The 24881-nt window shown below is 38.3% G+C and overlaps 1 protein-coding gene across 4 annotated transcripts in view; it reads right to left on the bottom strand.

Moving 5' to 3' along the window:
* Positions 1 to 10078: 10078 nt before the first annotated feature.
* Positions 10079 to 24881, bottom strand: part of FSTL5 (follistatin like 5) — a 527078-nt gene continuing 512275 nt past the window's right edge. For all 4 annotated transcript variants that reach the window (XM_036423990.2, XM_036423991.2, XM_036423988.2 and 1 more), the window contains one exon: positions 10079 to 12616. In XM_036423990.2, coding sequence (XP_036279883.1) covers positions 11914 to 12616 — 703 coding nt within the window. In that variant the 3' untranslated portion in view covers positions 10079 to 11913. The remainder of the gene's footprint in view (positions 12617 to 24881) is intronic.

The following is a 24881-nucleotide window of genomic DNA, read 5'->3' as shown; positions in this document are numbered from 1 at the left end:
CTCTCTGTATTTCATTTTTCTTAACCAGTGAAGCGAGTATTCATAGTCTCTACTTCACAGAGTTGTCCTGGACATGAAAACAGTTTAAAATACTGAAAGCATGTCATAGAGTCCCTAGAAATATAAAGACCCCATAAGCATTTGGTATTGCTACATGTCGATCCTTTGCATATATTACTTCTTTAATTAGAAGTCATATTTTGTGAGGTTTCCTTGAGTGTCAATACTGGTTCAAATGTCCTGCTGCTTTCGGCTCTAATAAGACCAGAAGTTTCTACTAAAGATCTAAACCTAATGGAAGGGCGTCAGCAAGGTTTCAGCATTGGTTAAAATTCCCACGCCACTTCAGCCGTCTGTTGTAATTCTCACCACCGCAGTATTGTATTCTGAATCACTGTGAGATTCAGAAATAGAGCTCATGAAAAAGGTTTCTAACTTTTTCTTTTTCTTTGACTTGTAGTCTGAGATCCTGGAAAGCAAAGAGCTTCGCTGCTGTTCCCTTGCACAAATGCAAATTAGCTCAGGGCCAGAGCCTGGGAAGCAAAGGCATCCACTTTGTGCCTGCATGAAGACCAGCCCTGCATCATAGCCCGACCCGCGACAGTTTGGAGACTCAAACTTTTCATTAGTGTGTGCTCCCTCCATGCACCAAGCACCTGTCACCTTTCCTCCACCTGCTTTTCAGAAAAAACTCTTCTTCTGAATCTGTTGCCTCCTCTTTTTTCCCCTTCTCTTTTGACTTGTATCTTGTATCTGTGTTGCCTCCTCTTTTTCCCCCTTCTCTTTTGACTTGTATCTTTTGACTTGCTCTTCCCAGGTGACAACATGATCAAACTATTTACAGTGGCTCATATGTGCCATTATTTGTAAAATAAATAAATAGGTAAATAAAATAAGCATAGGGTTGGAAGTCATATTCCTGTGTAATGATTCTAATGAATAAAATATGACATTTGCTCTTAGAAGATGTTCAGTGACTTAAGTTGCATTGAGGACAGCGTGCTGTGCTTGATCAAAAGGGCATTAGTAGCTCTAGCTGGTTTGGCTCAGTGGATAGAGCCAGGTCCCAGGTTAGATTCCAGTCAAGGGCACATGCCTGATTTCGGACTCGATCCCTAGTGGGGGGTATGCAGGATGCAGCCGATCAAGGATTCTTTCTCATCATTGATATTTCTGATTCTCTCTCCCTCCCTTCCTCTCTGAAATCAATAATAAATCTTTTTTTTTTTTTAAAGGGCAATGGTTACTACGGATAACAGTTCCCAGGTTAGGTTTATGGAATTTCATGCCTCCTCTATGTTTTAAATTAATATCGATATGTTTGTGTACTGTGTGTCTCTCCAGTTATATCCCTTTCCCCATAGAGTCCTGAGACTGAGAATTGCAGTGATTAAAATGGAAGGATGATAGAATCCCTTGGAAAGGAGTAAATAACAAAGCATAGAGAATCGAAAGAAAAATGGGCCAAAGCCTAGGTTTGAAGCCACCAAGAACAGCAGTGGGCACAGGGAAAGGCCTTAAAGAGTTTAGTGAGAAGAAAATACTGTCCTCTCGACTCCCCACCCTGACCTACTGGGAAGCAACCCTGGTCTGGAAGTCTCCAGTCTTCACCTGTCTTGGTTGCATATAACCAATACCTGGAGCAGAGCCTAGCAGTAGTTGGCACTGCATAAATATTTCATAAATGAATAAATGAAAGAATACAAGTAGCATTAACAAGCAGAATTTGAAGATTAGTAGTTGAATGTAGCCATGGACATAGAGAATTCTTCTGCTAAAATAGTCAGATTGCTCATATAGGCAATGCCCATTTTTCCTAAAGTAAATACCCATTTGGGGGAAGGAGCTACTCTATCTAATAAAGACAGAATATGCAAACTGATGCAACAAAGATGGCGGCTGGGCAGTGTGCATGCACAGTCATGGAGCAGCCAGGGCAGGGTGGGCGGGTGGGTGTGTGTGTGTGTGTGTGTGTGTGTGTGTGTAAGTAACTACAGGAGGGCAGGAGGGCCCGAGTGAAGGTGGAAGGCAACTTTGGCTGGAGTGAAGCCCAGGTCCTGGATGCCAAAGGGAAGCCCATGCTGGCAGCCAGGGGAAGGAAGGCCTATTCTTGCGCTAATATTCATACATCGATCGGGCCTTATAATGTTAGTATATAACAGCCCACTCATATAACACTCTGTTAGCAAGTGCCCAACCTAGCAGTGAGGCAAAACACAAAGGCAAATGGCCAATTGACAAAGTTCAAAAATTGCCAAACAACTTCAAAATATTTGTTTTATTGGGTTATTTGATCCTCACTGAGCTGAAAACTTCTTATGGACAGTGATAGAATCTCATTCACCTTTGGTGCCTGGTAACAGTATCTGACTCAGAGTCTGCAGGCCTTTATTAATTTATTGAACTAAATCCCAAGAAAGTTTCTCAGGTAAGGCAGCCATCCTGCCATATCAAATAAAGCCCATCTTAATCTCTGCAAGCAGAGAATGCCAGTGTTGTTATTTTGTTAAATCTCCTGTAAAACGGGTAAGGTTAAGCAATTGCTCCTCTAGTGTGAAAGAACCATAGCATTGACACTAATTTGATTTTTTTCAGCGTCGTCCTTTCTATAATTGCATCACTTAGAGTCTGCACCCAAAATCTGTCTTGTCAGTTTGTTGACACCCAGTACCAGTCAGCCTCTCAGAAGAGGGTGGCTCAGTGAGAGAAAGTGCATTCACACCTCCATGATTCAATCAATAGCAAAGGCACCACTTCTGGCAGAGCACAGCTGCCACCTGAGGGGAGAGGCTTGTTTTCTAGTCCCTCCGGCTACCACCTGATTTGATTTGTGTTGAAAAGTATTACTATAAGAACCAACTGAGATGAGGGTGAATGTGTACCAGAGAGGATAGGCAGACATAAATGTTTTAAATAAAATGGTAACTATGGGAGGTAAGATAATGTATAGAAGCAGGGGACCTTAATGTATCGTAATTCTTTCACTTCAAAGGAAAATAAACAACTTTAAATAGATTATCGCCTAATTGAGATTACACACATAAGAAGTACAGTAAGCCCTGGATTTTGCTGACCTTGACTGAACAGACTTCGGATTTAAGGAAGATAGGGACAGTGACCCACTTTTTGGTTGGTACTAGGCTGGTGTAGTCCTTGGTCTTCTTGAATTTCTTTTCCTTGACTGAAGCTCCAAGTGCAAGTAAGTTAGGGCAAAGTTGAACAGAGCCTCAATATTATTGGCTTGTATAGACTCAGTCACCCCTAACTGCCCTCCCCTGCTGACCTGATCACCCACAACTGCCCTCCCCTGCCAGTCATCTTGTGTCCTCATGGGAGTGACCATCTTTGACCAAAGGGGGTGGCCATCTTGTGTGTTGGAGTGATGGTTAATTTGCATATAACCTCTTTATTATAAAGAATATAATAATAATAATAATAATAATAATAATAATAGGTTTCATAGAAAATTATTTTAAGAAGTTTTTAAAATGGGAAATCTTTTAACAAGAAAAAATTGAGTCTAGAAATATTTAGGGACAATTCAAAAATATAATTCCTAAATAAGATACCTCAGCACTTCAGAATAATAAGTACATCTTCTTATTTTAATTTGATTTTTTTGCAAACAGTATAATTTTTTTGGATGGTGGGACTAAGTCCAAATATTCATAACTAATTATATATAGCAAAAAAATAGAAACTGCACTAATAATGGAATAAGAGATTGATGATAATTGGATAACAATGGAAAATTTTATGCATAGTACATAAAAGTAAGAGAAATCATAGGCAAGTTTATGATGTTGCATGTTGGGAAAAACATAAATTCACTAAACAATTAATAGAAGTTTAAATATATATTTTGTTAATTTCAACATTTAAAAAATATATTTTATTGATTTTTTACAGAGAGGAAGAGAGAGGAATAGAGAGTTAGAAACATAGACGAGAGAAAATCATCAATCAGCTGCCTCTTGCACCCCCCCCACTGGGGATGTGCCTGCAACCAAGGTACATGCCCTTGACCAGAATCGAAACTGGGAACTTTCAGACTGCAGGCTGAGGCTCTATCCACTGAGCCAAACAGGTTTTGGCTAATTTCAACATTTAATGGTAAACTTTTTACTTGAATTAATCTCAAAACAGAAATACAAATTTACATTTCAAAACATACTGATATTTTTGTAAGATACTATATTTTTATTTAATATGTGCATGCTTCTTGTGGCAAGGCTGATATATAAAGGATTATCTGCCTCTATATATATAACTGAAAGGTGATGTATATTAATTGAAAGTTAAATAATATATGAAAGGCATTAATCTTCCACAAAACAAACATCATGTTTACATAAGCAATTACATTTAATTTAAGATGGCAAATGTTTAAAAAGACATCATCTATTCAACTGTTCATTATTTGTCTATTAGCTTTAGAGAATTGGATAATATTAAATATAAGATACCTGCCCGAATGATGCTACGTTTAATTGTCACAGTTTAATAACATTCAAAGCACACATTTTACCAGTTATTTGATATTCCCAAAAAGTTAAACATATATTCTGTAGAGACTAAATAATAGTGTGAGTTCAATTAAAATAGCATTTCAATCATCTCACACATTTACTGGCTGCTTAATATGTGCCTACTACATACCAAGCCCTTTCTAGATGTATAAACAAAACAGAAAAACCCTGTTCTCATTGGGCTTCATAATATTCAAGTGTTAGATGGGGTTATGCAGATAATAAGCAAATGTATAATAAATTACATAGTATATTAGATAGCAATAAAAAAGTATTGACATATTAACATTCCTGAACTCTAATCCTATCTAATAAAAGACTAATAGTGCCGGGACCGATTTGGCTCAGTGGATAGAGTGTCAGCCTGTGGGCTGAAAGGTCCCAGGTTCGATTCCGGTCGGGGACATGTGCCTTGGTTGCGGGCACATCCTCAGTAGGGGGTGTGCAGAAGGCAGCTGATCGATGATTCTCTCTCATTGATGTTTCTAGCTCTCTGTCTCTCTCTCTTCCTCTCTGTGAAAAATCAATAAAAAAAAAAAATAAATAAAAAGACATAGTTTAGGCCTGATCCCTCTCACAATCCGTGACTGCTGGCTCCCAGCTTCTCACTTGCCTCTCCCTGATTGCCCCTAATCACTTTTGCCTGCCAGCCTGATTGATCACCCCCTAACAACTCCACTGCCAGCCTGATTGATGTCTAACTGCTTCCTGACTGGCCCAATTGCCCCTAACTGCCTTCCCCTGCCAGTCTGGTCAACCCTAAATGTCCTCCCCTGCAGGCTTGGTCACTCCCAACTTCCCTCTCCTGTAGGCCTGGTCCACCCCCTCCTCCCCCCACTGCCCTCTTCTGCTGTCCTGGTTCCCCCCAACTGCCCTCGAGCCCAACTGCCCTCCCCTCAAGGCCTACAAGAGAGGATAGTTGGGGGGGACCAAAGCCAGAGGAGGGCAGTTAGGCATGACTGGACTAGCAGGGGAGGACATTTGGGGGTGACCAGGCCTGCAGCTAGGACAGTTAGGGTTGACTGTCACTCCAAGACACAAGATGGTTGGCAGGAGAGGACAGTTGTGGGCAGTTGGAGGTGTCCAGGTCAGTAGAAAAGGGCAGTTGGGGGAGAGCAGGCCAGCAAGAGAGGGCAGTTGGGAGGGACCAAGGACTGCAGGGAAGGACAGTTGGGGGTGACCATGGCTGCAGGGAAGGGAACTTGGAGTGGGGGAAACAGTCTTGCAAGGGAGGGCAGTTGCGGGGGGACCAGGCTAGCAGGGGAGGGCAGTTAGGGGTGATCAGGCTGTCAGGGGAGGGCAGTTAGGGATAATTGAGCTATCCAGGGAGCAGTTAGACATCAATCAGGCTGACAGTGGAGTGGTTAGGGTGTGATCAGGCTGGCAGGCAGAAGTGATTAAGGACAACCAGGGAGAAGCAGTGAGCAATTAGGAGCCAGCAGTCACAAATTGTGAGAGGGATCAGGCCTAAACTGGCAGTCGGACATCTCCCCAGGGGTCCCGGATTAGAGAGGGTGGAGGTTGGGTGAGGGACAACCCCCCACCCATGCACAAATTGTGTGCACCAGGTCACTAGTCCTATATAATAAAAGGATAATATGTAAATTGTCCCCTTGACCAGGAGTTTGACCTGAGTTCCACCAGAAGGCAGGGCCATCCCACTAACAGCCCAGGGCCACTCCTCCTGGCTGGCCTCATTCCCAATCTCCCCCACAACAGGGAGCGGCCACCAGCTGGACCCCACCTGTGTGCACAGGTCATCTAGTATAAAATAACGAAGGTTAAAACTTTTTTAATTCACCAACTGTAGCTGTAAATTACTGTAAAATAGCTGTGCAGTGCCCACTCAGTGTCACAGAGAGAGGTACATTTTCTGATGACTATTATTGGAAAGCAAAGCACTTTTCCGTTTACTAATAGGATTATGTGTTGTATTAATTGCAAACAAACAAAAATACGCTAATATGATCAGGTTAAGATTTAGTCTTCTAGGAAGATGAGAAAAGTTACAATGCTTTAAGACTGTGCACGAGAATTTCTCTAGCATGACTTTTAGAACATGTTTCTGTGTATGAAGTTCCCAGGAGAGGAAAATGTTTGGAAGAAATGTGAAAGTAGACTTTCAATAGGTGTTTTTGTTCCCATTACCCATTCATATAAAAACAGCTAAATGGTAAATATATGTATGACAAAAGAAATTATAAGCAGCCCTTTTGAGTTCTTAATGTTATAATGTTGGGTTGTACATTGTTATCTTACATTAGAGTTGTATTGATTTCTGTGACAACAATATTGTTCTTAATATTTTTCTCACATTAAAATTTTACATCTATTTTGTCAGATCTGATTGAATGTACAGTTTCTTATATAAAATATTTTTTATATCATAACCTGTGAATATTTTTTATTGATTTTAGAGAAAGAGTGAAAGAGAATAAGAGAAACATCAGTGTGAGGAGAGAAACTTGGATTGGTGTCCTTCCACATGTGCTGGACTATGATTGAACCTTCAACCTAGGAATGTGCCCTGACAGTGAATCAGAGCCACAACCATGGGATGACGCTCCAACTGAAACCATGTGAAGAACTTTTTAAAAAATAATATATTTTTATTGATTTCAGAGAGGAAGGGATTGAGCCAGCAACCTAGGCTGAGCCCCTACTGGGAAATGTACCAGCAACCTCTTGGTTCCTGGGCCTAATACAGTGCTAAGCCACACAGGCTGAACAAGTTTATTATCTTTTAATGGAATGAAATTTTGACAGGAGAAACGGGGATTAAAGGACAAGGTAATTGATGGTCTTTAAGGCAATTACATTGAAAGTATATATTATAAAATGGGGCACGTTAAAGAATCATACTTGAAATGAAAAATAAGTATGGATCATAAAAAAAGACAGACAGGAAATATCTCAAACATTATTAATAGAAATAAGAAACCCAGAAAGAAGAAACAGATTTAGGTGAAAAAAAGATTTAAGTAGCCCAGGCAAGTGTGGCTCAGTCGGTTGAGAATAGTTCCATGCACCCATACTGGTTGAATTTCCAGGGGGGGAGGGGTGCAGGAAGGAGCCAAGCAATGTTTCTCTCTCTCTCTAAAAATCAATAAAAAATTTAAAAAAGGATTTAAGTAAAAGACAAATTAAATGAAAATACTGAACAATGGTCTATATTTCCAGAGACATGCCATTATGCATAGCAAACCAACATAATTTTCACCTTGTGTTTAATTATATCCATGTAAAGTTGAAGCACTTTTTAAAAAATTCAATTTAGAATCTTATCACTTTTCAGATGCCACTCAAAAGTTCTTCACAACTGCTTGCTGGTCCCCATGGTTCAGTGATTGAGCACAGTCCTATGAACCAGCCAATCAATGATTCTCTCTCATCATTGATGTTTCTATCTCTCCCTTTCTCTCACTCTTAAAAAAATCAATAAAAATAATAAATTTTAAAAGTGTTTTCATTGTCATTTCCCTTTTTTAAAGTTATTGCTGAGTCCCTATTGTCTGGTTTATGTCCAAACTGTTTAAATTGATTTCACTCTTCACCTCCCTTTCTCCCTCCAAAAGTTGATCAGAACCTACTTTTCTTGCTTTATCTATATTGTCTTCTTTACATAAATATTTACTTCCTCCTGTCACTTTTGTTCAAGGGCTATACCACATCTTACACCCATTCTTGGTTTAACTAGAGGCCCAGTTTATGAAATCTGTGCATGGTGGGGGAGTGTCCCTCAGCCCAGCCTGGACCCTTTCTAATCTGGGACCCCTAGAAGGATGTCCTACTGCCACTTTACAGGGACTGGGCCTAAACCAGGAGTCAGCCATTCCTCTTGCAATCTGGGACTGCTGGCTCCTAACTGCTTACCTGCCTGCCTGCCTGCCTGATTGCCCCTAATCACTCTGCCTACCAGCCTGCTCACCCCCAAATGCCCCGCAGCCAGTCTGAGCATCCCCAATTGCCCCCCTGCCAGTGTGCTTACTCTCCACTGCCCCCCCCTGCTGGCTCACTTGCCCCTCCTTCCCTCTGCATTAACCTGCTCTCCCCCAACTGGCCCCCTGCTGGCTTGCTCACTCCAAACTGCCCCTCCCCTCACTATCCTGATCACCCCCAACTGACCCTCCACTGACGGCCTGCTAGCCCCCAACTGGCCCCGCTGGTGGTCTGCTCACCCCTAATTGCCCCCTCCCCCCACCAGCCTGATCACCCGTAATGGTGCCCCCTTCCAGCTTTATCACCCACAACCTCCTTCCCATCCTGGCCTGATCACCCACAATCTCCCCCCTTCCCTTAACCTCTAATGGCCTCTACCTTGGCCTCGCCATCATGGCTTTGTCCAGAATGTCAGGAAGGTCTCCTGGAAGGTCTCCCAGTCTAATTAGTATATTGCCCTTTTTTAGTATAGATAGAGGCCTAGTGCCTAGGTGGGAACCAGCTGGTTTTCCCTGATCGGGGTGGGGGTTCCCTTGAAGCTTGGGATGGCCTGGGCAAGAGGTTTGTGGTGTTTTGCAGGCCAGCCATGCCCCCATGAGGTAAGAGTCCCCACTGGGGGGCGAGGCCAGCCTGGGTGAGGGGCTGATGGCTGTTTGCAGGCTGGCCAAGCCCCCCAGCAGGGACCCTGAGGATGTGGCCAGCCTGGTTAAGGTTTTTTTTGTTTTGTTTTGTTTTGTTTTGTTTTGTTTTGTTTTCATTACCTCCTTGAGCAGAGGCCAGGGCCGGTTGGAAGCAGGTAAGACTATTTATCTTCTATAATTAAAATTTTGTATCCTTGTGTGGAAGCCAGGGCCAGCCAGGGTGGGCGGGAAGCTTGGCTTCCTCCATCACCAGGGGCATCCTGCTCGCTCCAGCTATGTGGCTGCTGCCATCTTTGCTGGGTTAATTTGCATACTCACTCCTGATTGGCTTCTGGGTGTAGAAGAGTTATGGTTAATTTGCATGTTTCTCTTTTATTAGTGTAGACAGTTTTTCTAAGATTTTATATATTGCTGAAAGCATTATTTGCAATAGACGTTTACCAGGATGTGTATAAAATAATGCTTTTGCCCTTCTTGGTAACCAACTTTCCCCCATCTTCAAAAAAGAAGATGTCTACATACCTCAGAAAATATTATAACATTGCATCTGCTTTTTTCAAAGAATCACAATGTCAGTGCTTTATTACCATGTTTTTAAAAAGTGACTCAACATTTGTTTGGTTAATGGTGTAAGTATATGGAAAGGAAAGGATTTTCCTTTGAGTTTCCTTTTGATATTCCATTCTGATACTCATTACTTTAATACACATGAAAGGATGCTAAAGAAATAGAGACTTGAAAAATGTAAAATTCCTTGCTTTAAACATTAAATACAAAGAGAGATTGCGGTGTAGAATTGTTTATAAAAAGGCAAACTAAATTGTATTTTCTTGTTGATCTCAATTCACATGCCTTCTACTCCATCCCATCCCTTTCAAAATAATGGGGAGCACCAGCATGTGTTTGAAGCAACGGGAGAACACACAAAACACTGGTATGCACATAAAAGCATTGACTGAACTCTCAAAATTTAAAAGGTAAGAAGTTTATTCTCCTTTTATCAAGCAATGTCTATAGATGGAGCATCCACATGGTGTAAGCTACCAAAGAAGGATGTGTGAGACGGACTTACATGAAATCATTAGGAACAGACACTTACAATGGTTCAGGTTCACAAGGGAGGAAATTGCTAGAAAGGAAAGCAGGTAAGTAGAAACATAAGCTGATTTTATTCATTAAATCTACCTCCCATAATGTTTCCTTAAGCTAAGAACAAATCTACTGGATCACACAGTTCCGGATGCTATATACACATAAGATATTACATACTATAAAATTTCAGGTTTCTAAGCAGTTTTACACAATTTAAACTTGAGTAAAATTTGTATTTAAAAAAGACCTTATTGGATTACCTTCAGTATATGGAGGTCATTTCAACAGCCCATTAGCATTTTTAGCAGCAACAAAGCAAAAGTAAGTAAAAGGTTCTCAAAACATTACTTTAAGCCTAGATAATGATCTGCTTATTTCAATAAACCAACTCTCTAGTTTTAATCCACTTCTACTGGCCTTATTTTTACCTTTAAAAATGCATTAAAATTTTTTTTTACTTCTATGCAGTGTTTCAAATAAGATTAGTTAGGTTCTGAACTACAGCACAGAATTAGTAAGTGGGTCATTTAAGAGTGACATAGGAGTTTAACAGAAGTTACTTAAGAAACTTATTAAAGAATGAAGTTTTGATGGGTTATATGTAAATAGTAAAGGCAATGGGGACATACATTTTTACTTACCACTGTGGAGCTATCCCCTAATTCCCAATTTGAAAACTAATTCTCCTAAAACACTAATATTCATCTGTTCTCTAGCCAGCTTTTTACTCTCGTGTTAATTTCCCTACATATGTTTTACTCTAAGCAGACAAAAATAATGCTTCTTTAAGAAATGAGAGTTCCTGCTGATGCAACACTGGACTACATGAAAAAAAAAAAAGAATCTATTTTGCTATTAATAAATGTTTGTAAGCAGTTGACATCCCAGACAAACTTACATTATGAACATAATGCGCTCTAGTAATTGAAAGCAAGGTGAGTAGAGAATACATTGCAAACATTTTACCATAATTATTTTTTTCCTCCTTCCTTCCCCATTTTCCATAGCAAGCTGCAGATTATACAGTAAGTGTCAAATAGAGTTTTGTCACCAGTATAGAATCTAAAGCTGACTTTTGCCTTCAAATGATATTCCATTAAACAAATAACTGAAGGCAGGATTTTGTGCAAGAGATGTTAAATATTTCTCTTTTAAGGACAAGAGTTTTATAGTTATGAGTGTTCACTATGCAGCCTTTACCCTTCCTTTTCCTCTTGTGACATTCCCTCAAGGCACAAAAGATTTTAAACAGTGAATGGGACAGAATATTTTGAATTAAGAATTTTAAGTTTCCACAATACCTTTTATTTCTGGTATAAGCATACCAGAAAAGGACAGAAGAAAAATAGATAGATCACCCTTAAAACAAAATGGGGCTGAAAGTCATCTGAAATTCCCTGCAGTTGAGTTTTTTTTTTTTTTAAAGTATTTAAATTCTTATTTTGTTGGCTTAAAACAATTATAGATTTGAGTCTTGTGATTAATATATTTTCTTACTAAATAATGTGTTAAAAATTTCAAATAAACTTATATGACTAATTGTGTACACCCCCCCCCCCAACTCCTCAAAAAATCCATTTTATTTGGGCCAATCGAGTTAACTTGAGTACGAGTAGGATATAAACTTGAAAAAATTAAACTGTAAATTTAAACAATGAATTAAGTGCAATGTACTGGAAAACTCTTCATTCGATAATTATCTAATAGGGCTCCTAGGCATCTCCAACCCAAATAACTGTATTTCCTTTTTCAACTTCAGTGATCTCACAGTTCAGCTTATTGAGCCGTCCGTCTAGTATAAAGAGAGAGTCCTTGGAAGGTGTCATCAGGTATTGCCCAAACAAGCCACTGTCCTGGATTTGCCTGTTCTTCCGGTTCCAGGGCCATTCTTCTGTCTTGAGTGGCTCCTTCAGGCTCTTGATCATCTTGACCTTTCCCGAGGAGAGCTCCACAAAGAGGACGTCGGTCTGCGTGCCAGAGCTCCCGTAGATGTTGTACTGATGGGCTTCCGTAAAGGACGGCTGGAATGCCAGGTCCGATATGTGCAGATTCGTGTGGATATCAAAAGCCTCCTGGATTTCTCCTCTGATGGTAATGTACTGGACCCTCACCAGACCTTTCACGTCATTAATGCTGACAAGATAGTGCCCATCTGGAGACACATATGGAGTGCCTGTCACATCACTGTTGAATCCAATGACTGAGTCGGTTACGCTGTCCACTATGAGCTGTGGGGGAATGGCTCCCGTGCTGTCCGGTTTGCAGCCAACAAAGTAGTATCCTCCCAGGTGTGTGTAGGCCAGCGAGTGAGGAACACACTTATAAATCTTCAAGTTAATTGTCTTGATGTATGACATGGTCTCAAGGTCAATTTTTTGTAGCGCAGTTTCATCTTTATGAAGAATAAATCCAAACCTGAAAAAAAGGAAAACCGAAGTTAGCCAGGAAAATGAAGAGTGGCTGCTGTAAAAAGAAGCACCGTGAACAGTAGGAAGGGCCATCGCAAGTTCAGGTGTTCACTGCCGGACTGTGGAGAGCAATTTGTTTCTTAATTGTCTCTGAGTTCACCTTTAAATTGTGCTTCCATCCTCCTTATTCTAGGCCATTACAGACAAACAATTATAATCCATGCTGTAGAAAACAAAATGATTAAAAGTGGTATATCTAGTTAATTGCAACAAAATAGGCTAAAAAAGTAAACATTTTGTATGTCTTTAAACCTTTGATATTGAACATGCTTGGTTAGCTGCTATAAAAGCCACAACAATAAAAAGCTTGACTATACATCTATTTCACTCATTTCATTTACATCTTATGTTGTCTTATGATCCCCTAATAACTCTGACACACAACTATTTAAATAATTATCTGTATCTTTTGCATTTTAATCAGCCTCAAAGGATAATATTAATAGCTATGGATTTATTATTTTTGATTCAGAACTATTAGACTTCGGTATATTACATTTTAGAATCACCTTGATTACCTCTATGATCTTAACACTTATTTTATTATGCATTTTAAAGACTACTTTATTCACCCTTGCCATGCTTATATTGTTATTGTTTTTAATTGTATTGGTTGTCTTATATTGAATAGTGATGAACTTTGGAGATTTAGGGCATTTTTCTATTACGTTCAATTGAAAAAGTAATAATTAAAATGTTTTTGAGGACATCTTTAATTACATTAATGCTTTTACAAGTGTTTCTTCTGAATACTGGCTGAAAATGATCAAAATCCCTGTCGCAAGGGTAAACATATTTTGAAACCCATACCTATACCATTGGTGGCTTCTTACCAAAAATAAGTAAGTTAAATAAGATCAAATAAGATAGAGTCTACTATGCAACATTATATAAATTACATATTGGCCAAAAGAAATGTGAAGGGCTTTTATTTTTATTAGTAATAATGATTAAAACACTTTTTAATCATATTCAAAATCTTCCTAAAAATAAAAACCAGAAAAATATTGCTACATACTTTTTATAAATGAAAAAATGATGGCATTAAGACAAAGCAAAATAAAACAAACAAAACCTCCACAAACAGCCCATTATGTTGTCATCTGTGCAATTCATGTTAGTATGATAACTAGAGGCCCAGTGCATGAAATTCATGCATGGGGGGATATCTCTCAGCCCAGCCTGCATCCTCTCCAATCTGGGACATCCCTCTCACATTTCAGGACTGTGGGCTCCCAACTGCTCACCTGCCTCTGCCTGATTGCTCCTAACCGCTTCTGCATGCCAGCCTGATAACCCCTAACCACTCCCCTGCCAGCTTAATCAATGTCTAACTGCTCCCCAGCCAGATTGTCCCTAACTGCCTTTCCCTGCTGGTCTGATCCTCCCAACTGTCCTCCTTGTAGGCCTGGGTCCCCCTCAACTGCCCTCCCTGCAGGCCTGGGGCCAACTGCCCTCCTCTGCTGGCCTGGTCATCCCTGACTGCCCTCCCCTGCAGGCCATCTTGTAGTGGCCATCTTGTGTCCACATGGGGGCAGCCATCTTGTGTCTTACAGTGATAGTAAATTTGCATATTACACTTCATTAGATAGGATTCTTACACAAAGTTTTATTTATGTAAAAAATTAGCATTTCCAAAAAAACAAAAATTAGCACTTCCATATACAATATAGAAATATTATATATGGAAATTATATATTCAGGGAAATAGCTTCTAAAATTTAAATATAAGCACATGCCAAACCCCAAATATAAATAAATGTATATCTTTAATATCATAGAAAAATAAGATACATTTTCTCAAACATCAGTCTTATAACTATATAACCAAGGAATGCATAGGCACAAATACTTTACTAAAATAAACAAAATTATAATTGCTTCTATGTTATTACATTGCATTTAGTTGGGAAACCATATTATAATTTTAGCTATGTGAACATAATGAAGAGACTATTTGATGTCATTGGAGAATACAAATTCTTCTATAATATATATATATATATATATATATATATATATATATATATATATATATATATATATTGCCTGACTGGTGTGGCTCATTTGCTTGAGTGTCATCCCATGAACCAGGAGGTCACGGTTCCATTATTTCTGGTCAGAGTACAAGGCTGGGTTTTGGCTTGATTCCCAAATAAGGAGCATGCAGGAAGCAGTCTAACAATGATTCTCTCTCATTATTGATATTTCTATCTCTCTCTCTCTTCTTTTATTTCTCTGAAATCAATAGATACATTTTTAAAATGTTCTAAAAAATGATCCTTTATTCAGGCTGGCATTTCTCAGTGTTCGAGCATCATCCTATGAACCACAAGTTGTGATTTGATTCCTGGTCAGGGTACATGATTGGATTTTAGGCTCAATCCCCATGCAGGAGGTAGGCAATCAATGATTCTTTCTCATCATTTATCTTTCTCTCTCTCACTCCATCTCCCTTCCTCTCTGAAATCAATAAAAATATATTTAAATTAAAAAAAATAATGATCCTTTATTAAGATGTCATATATGTACTGAGCAACTGCTCAACACAAAGCACTAGGAATATATTGGAGAACAACATAATTCCCCTGATTACAAAGAGTATAAATTTTGAGTGATAAAATTTAAAAACTGTTCGTGACTAATGCTTAATTATAGCATTATGCTATACTATTACTTAATAAAGTAACTATTAAATTTTCCATATTTACTTGCAGTATTTTAAAATACCATTTACTATTTCTGGCTTATATCTGGAATTTACTCTTTTCCTGTGTCTTTAATAACTGTGCATATCTTTTCAGTAAGCAAAGCTCATACCATAAGTATTGATAATAAAATTTTGGAAAAAAATTTTCTCCTAATGACAATGGAATGAAGACACATATTAACAATCACTACTGAATGTTCACATTAAAGTATTAATGCACACTGAAGGTTATAAATGCTACCTAATATATTAAAAAGAATTTAAGAAAAAGTTCAAACTGAAAACTGAATCCCATTCTTTTTGTCAGCATCAAAAATATAAAATCCTAAATATCATTACCTGCTCTCATACTTGTATTAATAAATAATTAACTCTGACAATGGAAAATGAATGCTATTCCATCAATGGACAGTCATTACGGATATGTAAGTGTGTAGATATATGAATGTGTCTATCATTTATGAAATTATAAATTATGATAAAAGATATTGTCTTTTTTACCTGTTATACATTGTAAATGTGCTCAGAGGCACAAGCAGTAATATGCACATTTAATAAAAGCAATAAGCCAATCAAGTTTTGGAATTTCAATTCTCCTCTTAACCTTGAGTTTTCCAGTCCCTTTGGGCAATGGTTTCTGAATGCTAATGAGGAAGAATGAAAGAGACAAGCACTAACTACTCTTGAACTATTTTAACTCTGATACTAAAGAATGCACTCAAGTGGTGATATGATCCAGCTTCTTTTGGAGGTAATTAAAATTTAAAAAATGGTCCCGTTAAAAATGCAAAAGCTCCACGTTGGGGTGATAAAATTATGTCTACTTTGGTACATGCACTGCATGCTACTTTAGGACTGGAGATCTAGCTAATAAGCTGATGCATGAGAACGCCTTCCGTTTTTCACTACTGATTTATTGGGTAGGAAGTAGTGTCTCTGATTCAAAATTTCCCTCTAGTACAGATTGATATTCAGAAATCTCCCACTGTTCATTAGTCTGTGATTAATATTTACAGGGCTCTCAACTTCCATGCCTGCTTAGTATAATAAAATTCTGCATATCACAAAGTTGAACACAGTTTGTCTAATATTTATTAGAATGTGTATAAGAAGTTGCAGATTAAGAGATGTGAGTTAAAAGTCATGATTGAAATCACTTTATTTTACTAGGAAAGACTCAAATAATAAAGTGTGACTGTCATTCAGGTGGCATTGTTTGGACTTGTTGCTAGATTTGGTGAGCAGGGTGACAGTATTTTTTTCTCAAATTATTTTCTTTTACTGAATGCTTAGAAAAAAAAAAAAAAAAAAAGAAAATGTTGTAGGCAATTAGATAGACATAAGCAGAGCAAAGATGATGAGCCAGGTACAGAAGGTCTTTAGTGTGGAAAGCCCAAGGTACTTAGCAAGGGTCAATCAATTATAGGGTGAGATCTTGCCTCAGGGTGACCTTTCCTCCCCTAAGAATCATGGCTCATTTGGTTTGGACCCCCTGACCTTTCCTCCCTAGAGATAACATTGAGGCCTCAATTGTATTTCAGCTCCAGGCCCAGATAAGCAGCAAAACCAGACAAGTGACCCCTCGGCTGACCTCAGGACAAGGTGCATTAAATAATGATCCTCTGCCCGGTGTTGACCAGCCAATCAGTGGAGACCTAGACCCTGAAAAGGACACACCTGGAAAGCTGCTGAATATTCTATTAAAATCTTCCTCAGGGACCTCCCCTAAAATCTCCACCCTTAAAACCCCTAGGATGGGGACCCAGTATACTCTCCCTCTCCTGGAAGCATGCCTGAGCCTTTTCCTTCCTCAGGTGCATCACCTTTATCTTCCCCACTCCTAAGCTTCAAGGGACCTTCCTTTACCTCTGTAACTTGTTTCCTAAGCCCATTTCTCCTATTAATTTCTTCTTCTAGGTGGTTTTCCAAATAAATATTCACTTAGTACTGAGGTTGCTAAACTCAGGTCTGGTCTGACCTCGCCAGTCAGACACCTGGTGCTGTCCCCACTGCCCACAACAGTATCATTTCCCCATTATGAATCAAATAAAATATTTCCTATGTTACAACCATCGGCATATTATTATTATAATATATGGATGGGGGGAAATTCACCAATTTTTCTTTTTTGCTAGTATTCACACAATGTTAAAAATAAACATATGGTGTCACTCAAACGTGGCTACCTTTTCCCATTCCTAAATGCAACAATGGTCACATTGACAATGGGATTCACTTATTTTAAAATTTTGCTCTCACTTGTGCCAACAGGATCTATGCCCTGTCCTAATCCTAGCCAATCATCAAATCTCTGTGTTATATTATAGAATAGTAAGAACTAGGAAAATTCTAAGACTAGCTAAACAGGGAAACTGAAACAGATAGTTAAACAGCAGGTTGCCCCAACCTAGTCAATCCTATCTTCCTTAAACCAAGGACCTGTAAGAGTAAATGGTTTACATTTCTCCTCCCCAATCAGAGAATAAATAGCTTAAATCTCCTTACCCAGGAATAGAAAACAGAAATCCAATTGAGGGCCATTTGCCAGCCACACACAAGGACAGACAAATTAAGAGAATAAATCTCATTTTGGTACATCAGCATAAAGCTGATGAATATTCTATTGATCTGCTTCTAAGACCTCCCCTACTAGTAAATGCCCAGCCTTTAAAGCTACTGACAATTAAGGTCTCTGTGCGTTCTTCCTCTCCCTAGGGAGCATACCCATTCCCTTCCCCTGCTCTTCCTCCTACAGGCATATCTCCCCTAACTGCTACAGGACCTCATGAGACTTGCGACCAGAAGAGCAGTAGTAGTATCTTGTTCCAGGCTAACACTCTGAACCTGTCCCCAAGGCCCCCCCTCCCCCTTTTTTTTCTGACTTCCCAGTGAGCCAAAACAGCCCACCTAGGCTCTCCTGTGTCTTATTCTTTTTTTAAAAAAAAATATATATTCTTATTGATTTCAGATAGGAAGGGAGAGGGAAAGGGATAGGGAGATAGAAACATCAACAATGAGAATCACCGATCAGCTGTCTCCTGCACTTCCTGTTGCTTATTCTATGCTCTTCCATATTTCACTGTCCTAAGTATATTTGTGCTGCAGTACATAAGTTCTTGCTTGCTTTTTAACACTTTGTGTTTTGATTGAAATCTTTCCTTCAAGAAGACAAGAACCGAGGTTTCATGTCTTGCCCATAACACTCTCACTTAGACAATCCCCAGATGGGTCTGGTCACAGAGTCTCCAGTACTCCAGTCACTGTCACCCCTAGGCATCTGCCATACTGTTCCACATGCTTTCAAATATATCACCTGATATGCTAATGAAGGAATCTCATAGTTGTAATTAATGACCTTTATGATGCCCCAAAGGTTGGAGTGAAAGAACCCTGTAAGATTTGCAGAATAACAATTATCAATATTTTATCTCCCGAGTCTTACTGTAATACTGCCTGCCACCAGAGTCCCCATAGATTCTTACCAGTGAGTTTTCATTACCCTGACTTTTAATTATTAAGCACTGAGGGTCAATCCCCATACTAGAAGCTGGGGCAGGTGCCATAAGCTACTTCTCCATTCCTAAATTATTTCTTAATTCAAATCCTGTCATCCATACTTCCTCAGATTTTAAAACAAGTCTTTCCATGTATATCAATGAATGCAAATGGGAATTAGTGAGTGGAGATGGGTGTATTTGAGCATAGGATTAGCCACTCTCTTCTGTTATAAAAACAACATTGCTGTAATTTACATATAACAAACACCTCCCCAAGCATTTCTTATGTCTCAATTGTAGAAACCATATTCTTTGAAATAAAATTCCAGAAAAAAAAATATAAGCAACCTAAGGAATTCGTTGTGTTGAAATTTCACCTGTGAAAATCTATATTCAAATCTAGGGTCAAATAGTTAGTGTTTCATAAATAACAGTGAGAATGATTATTAATATCTTGTTTTGCTAATTGTATTATAAGTATCTTATTTTTCCAATTGGAAGATAAAATGCTAATCAGGTAAGAAATTAAAATTATAACCCCCACACACATTATTACTATATAAACCCACACATACAATGGATTCTTGAAATGGCATCTTCAAGCACTGTGTTATAGTTGACAGAGTTTTCATAGGCACAAACCATAAATCTGACATGAGTCCACATTCACTAGTTTATGAATCCCTTTATATTTAGTTGTTTTCTATTATTCTGGACTGACCCTTGTAGGATTGAATGCTGTACCTACTCAAGTACCAGAGGATTTAGTTTTATCTGAACTTCACATAAATAGCTCAATAAAACATACCTGTTCATAAAAAATGGTCACATCCATACACAGAAGCCCAGAGAAACAGAACTGACACATTAGTAAAGATTTAAACTTAGAGCAAGGACAGTTTCTGAATAGTCTTAATGCTTAGCTCTGTTTGAGAAATGATAGTACGTGGATGTTTTCTGTTTTCAAACATAGGTTGAAAAAGCTATGATGAATCATAGGACACCCTCTTACCTGACTTTTATATTATAGAAATTCTATATTAAAGATTTTAGCTACATCATTTTTTCCTTACCTTCATTTTTAGATTATTTTTTCTGAAAAAATAAAAAAAGGAGAATGTGAACACTAAATTCCCTGCATTCTCCCATTTTGATATCCTATATCTCTGATATGTGGGGACTTTGTTTCTTCTAGAGAAAATTAAGGCATGAAGGCATAGTTTAATTATAGTATATTCAGAATGTCTAATTGCTTTAGATAGTTAATATTGGGTCCAGAGATATAGGATATCAAAATGGGAGAATGCAGGGAATTTAGTGTTCACATTCTCCTTTTTTTTATTTTTTCAGAAAAAATAATCTAAAAATGAAGGTAAGGAAAAAATGATGTAGCTAAAATCTTTAATATAGAATTTCTATAATATAAAAGTCAGGTAAGAGGGTGTCCTATGATTCATCATAGCTTTTTCAACCTATGTTTGAAAACAGAAAACATCCACGTACTATCATTTCTCAAACAGAGCTAAGCATTAAGACTATTCAGAAACTGTCCTTGCTCTAAGTTTAAATTTTTACTAATGTGTCAGTTCTGTTTCCCTGGGCTTCTGTGTATGGATGTGACCATTTTTTATGAACAGGTATGTTTTATTGAGCTATTTATGTGAAGTTCAGATAAAACTAAATCCTCTGGTACTTGAGTAGGTACAGCATTCAATCCTACAAGGGTCAGTCCAGAATAATAGAAAACAACTCACTGCCCTTCTAGTGAGTAACTGCACGTACAAAAATGCAGATGAATAATTCTGAACACACCATATACATATGCTCTGACTGATAGTGGTTCCAAGTAAGATTTTTTTCCACTTTAAAATGGTACAAAGCCACATGCATTTGCTAGAAACCATATTTTGATTTTGAATTTGGATCTTTTCTGGGCTAGCAATATGGGGTCTGATACTCCTCGTGTGCTGGGCAGCTACAGTGAACCGCAGATTCCAATCGGCTGTGCAGTTACGAGGGTAAACAACCAGTACTCTACCATGCAGTGTTAAATGCATTTTTTAACTTATAACATTTTGAACTTTTGATGGACTTATCAGGGCTTAACCCCATTGTAAGTCGAGGAGCATCTGTATACAACCAACCATATTTCAAATACCAAAGTTCTCTTATCTTTTCAAAGAGTTTAAGAGCTTAGGGAAAAGATTGACAACTATGCCTTAAGATGCCATTTAAAAAAATTGGTTGCTTTTTAAAACTTACTTTTCAGATTCATGAAAATCTGAAGATATCAGCTCCCTGATCTCACCCATTTTTCTGATTAGGATGTGTTTTATCCAGGAGTTGATAAATGAATCAGAGGTTATGTAGCAGAAGAATGGAAAATAATTTGAATACTGAGGTAGATAGAGGAAATGAAGGTAAGACAAAGGCAAGAACAAATTTAAATCTATTAATTAATCAAAAATATTATCAAAGTGTCCACTGTATAGCTGCAAAACAGAAAAAATGAGTGAAGAAAAAATTTCTATGAGGAACCAGGTTTGGCATGAATTGGATTCTATGGGACCATATTCAGTAATTATTCACAACCTACTATGTTCAGTGTACTTTGTAAAACCTTATAAAGGAAGTGGAGAGGAAATAAGTGATCCCTACTCTTAAGGTAATTATAATAAAGTAGTGGGTACCTATAATTGGATGCCCTGACCTTTAAAGACTGTTTAGAGAACATCTTCAAAGACTAGAGAAGTCTTGGGTATAGCTATATTCCTGTTTCAGCTACTAATTCACATTTTGTTATGCTAAGCTTTCACTTGAAGACAGAGTTTATATTAGTCTGGATCCCGAAAGAAAACAAATTCCAATTAGAATAAACCAAGGAGGGTGCAATAAAAAGACTGTTTACAGAGAAACAGGAATAGTCCACATGGGATAGTGCAATAATATGAGGAAAGTAAAGAATAAGGCTGTTATCACTACTGTGCCCTGGGAGGAAGGAGTTATGTGGGGAGGTGGAGGTGTTTCTTGGTGGCGACTGTGAACTTTGATCTCAAGAAACAGCTGGTCTCCCACAAATCAGCAGGCAAGTTGGGGGATGGGGCTTATAGATTCCAGTCCCATTTTCCTTCTTCATGCAAATCCCTAGTCAGGTTTCTCATTGCCAAACCAACCAGAAGCTGTATTACTCAGCAAGCATGGTGTAACAAGCATGGTGGAGAAGGGTGCAGTGTGTTCTTGGGGATAAAGTTCAAAACATCAAAAACATTTCCCTACCAAAACCAGTTTGGCTCAGTGGATAGAGTGTCAGCCTGTGGACTGATAGATCCCAGGTTCGATTCCCGTCAAGGGTATGTACTTTGGTTGCAGGCACATCCCTAGTTGGGGGTGTGCAGGAGGCAGCTGATCGATGATTCTCTCTCATCAATGTTTCTAACTCTCTATTCCCTCTCTCTTCCTCTCTGTAAAAAATTAAAAAAAAAAAAAAATTCCCTGGCCAAAAAGTCTGAATATCTCAAGCCTACTGAATATACAAAGATAGGTGGAGTGAGGGTTGCAAAATACACATTTAGTTTCTAATTGGGATCATTTGGCACTTCATAAAAAAATTGTGTATTTACATGCTGGAAAAAAGGAAAACTCTTGATGTATTTATTTATTTATTTATTTGTTTATTTATTTTTATCTGAGAAAAATGTTTCTTTAAATAGCATTTTCTTACTTCTGTAAAGTTTTAGAAAAAGTCTCCTTTCATTTAATAGTAAAATCTACACTAATAAAAGAGTAAGATACAAATTGACCATATTTTTGTGAGACTCACCAGCCAATCAGGAAGTGCATATGCAAATTAACACAAAGGTGGCGAGTTAATTTGCATATGCAGAAGCTGAGCAGCCAGGGCATTATCCCAGCTGCTCCTGGCCTCTGGGCAGGGTGGGAAGGTGGAAAGGCAGCTCTGGGCTGGAGCGAAGGTGGTGCTAGCAGCCAGGGGAAGGAAGACCCATTCTTGCATGAATCTTCGTGCATCAGGGCTCTAGTATTTTTAATAACAGCTATGTACTGAATATCTCTACCCTCCCTCCTCCTCACACCAAATGTATTTATTGAAGCCCTAGAGCCCAATGTGATGGAATTTGAGGTGGGCCCTTTGTGAGGAAACTAGGCCTTGAGGGTAGAGCCCTCATGAATGAGATTAGTCCCTTTATAAAAAGAGAAGTGAGAGAGATGATCATGCTCCCTCTGACATGTCAGGAGACAGCAAGAAAATGGCAGTGTGCAAACCAGGATGAGGGACCTGACATGCTGGCCCGCTGAGCTCCGACCTCTAGCCTCCCCTTAATATAAATTTCTGTTGTTTAAGGCACACGGTTTATAGAATTTTGTTAAAGCAGGCTGAACTGATTATGATGGAGACTGGTACCGGAAGTGGGGTGCTGCTGTAAGAGCCATCTCAAAGTGTGGAAGCAGTTTAGACTGGGTAAGAGGTAGAGGCTGAAATGGTTTGGAGGTGGCATGCTAGAAAAGCAGGTATTTCCATGCAGGAGCCACTCTGGGCAATTCTGGTGAGGGCTCCGAGATAAAAGAGGAGAGCTAGAGAGAAAGCCTCCTTCTTTTCAGAGAACACACAAGTAATCATGGCCAGAATGTTGAAATAGGGATGGTAACATCCAATGTGAGGAGAGCTCATATGGTTGTGAGGAATCTTACTGTAAACTAGAGGACAGTCCATTCCTTGTTATAAAGTGGCAAAGAACTTGGTTGAATTGTATGAATGTTCTAGTGTTTTATGGGAAATAGGACTTGGCAAGGAGTCCTATTCAGCTGAGGAGATTTGCAAGCAAAGAGTTGAAGGAGTGACTTGGTTTCTCCTGCCTGCTTATCATGTAATGCAAGGAAAGAGAAATGAATCGAAGAAGAAACTGTTAAGCAAAAAAGACACAGAATAGAAAGATTTGAAAAAATTTCTAAGGTCGCTATATAAAACTTTTCTACAAGGTGACTGCAGCATTCTAAGTGCCAAAGCTAGTCTCTTCTTGTCTCACATTTGCTTACATCTCATTGACATAAAGGACTCACGAGGCCAAGCCTAAGGCCAACATGGAAGGAGACTACACAAAGGCATTGATACTGGGAGATACAACATTATTGGTAGAACAGAATAAAGATTTCATTAGCAAACTCATGTCATACATGACAATAAAAAATGTAAAATTCAAAAAAATATTGTACATCAGTAGAGAAAGTATAAACTACATAATATACTGTATTGAGGTAATCAGCTACCTAATAAGAAAAAATATTTGTATAACTCATTTCTTGCACAAAATAATATCTACATAAATGAAAGTATTCAAATTATAATAATATTAAAAGTCAGCATGAAATAACTGTATTATAACAGTATTATAACATTAGTATTTAAATATTGGGAAAGATGAGACCCTGTAAGGAAGACACTGTGTTGTGTAAGTTAAAAGGTAAAGCTTGATTAAAGGAGACTAGACTTTAAAAATAAACAATGATTAATGCAATCTACAGAATGAGCAGAAACAGAATACAAAAAAGATCAATAGTCTTACTGTAAAATAAATTACTAAAATAAGGAAAACAAAGGAACTGAAAAAAAAAATTAGCAAGCAAACCAATGGCTATTCCTTACATGGGGGGAGCATTAATGGCCTATAAACATCAAAAGATTCAAAACTTCACAAATGAGTAGGTGAAAATAAATTAAAGCTTACAAATGAGTTATTTGTTTTTAACAATCTGTTGGTAACAATAATAAAGTGTGTTTAAATACTGGTGAGGATGTGATTAAATATATTCTCTTACATACTACTGGTGGAAGCATAATTGTTTTAGGCTTTTTGTTAGAATAATTTGTTATTATCTCTGAAATCAAAATATGATTCTGATTTAATGAAGCAATGATATCTTGCAGTATCTTCCCTTAATCAATGCTCATAAAATAACTACAAAGTAGCATGCACAGGATATTCATTCAG

This window comes from Pipistrellus kuhlii, unplaced genomic scaffold (assembly GCF_014108245.1).
Source record: "Pipistrellus kuhlii isolate mPipKuh1 unplaced genomic scaffold, mPipKuh1.p scaffold_m20_p_8, whole genome shotgun sequence".
NCBI classification, from domain to species: Eukaryota; Metazoa; Chordata; class Mammalia; order Chiroptera; family Vespertilionidae; genus Pipistrellus; species Pipistrellus kuhlii.
This window is presented reverse-complemented; position numbering and strand designations above follow the sequence as displayed.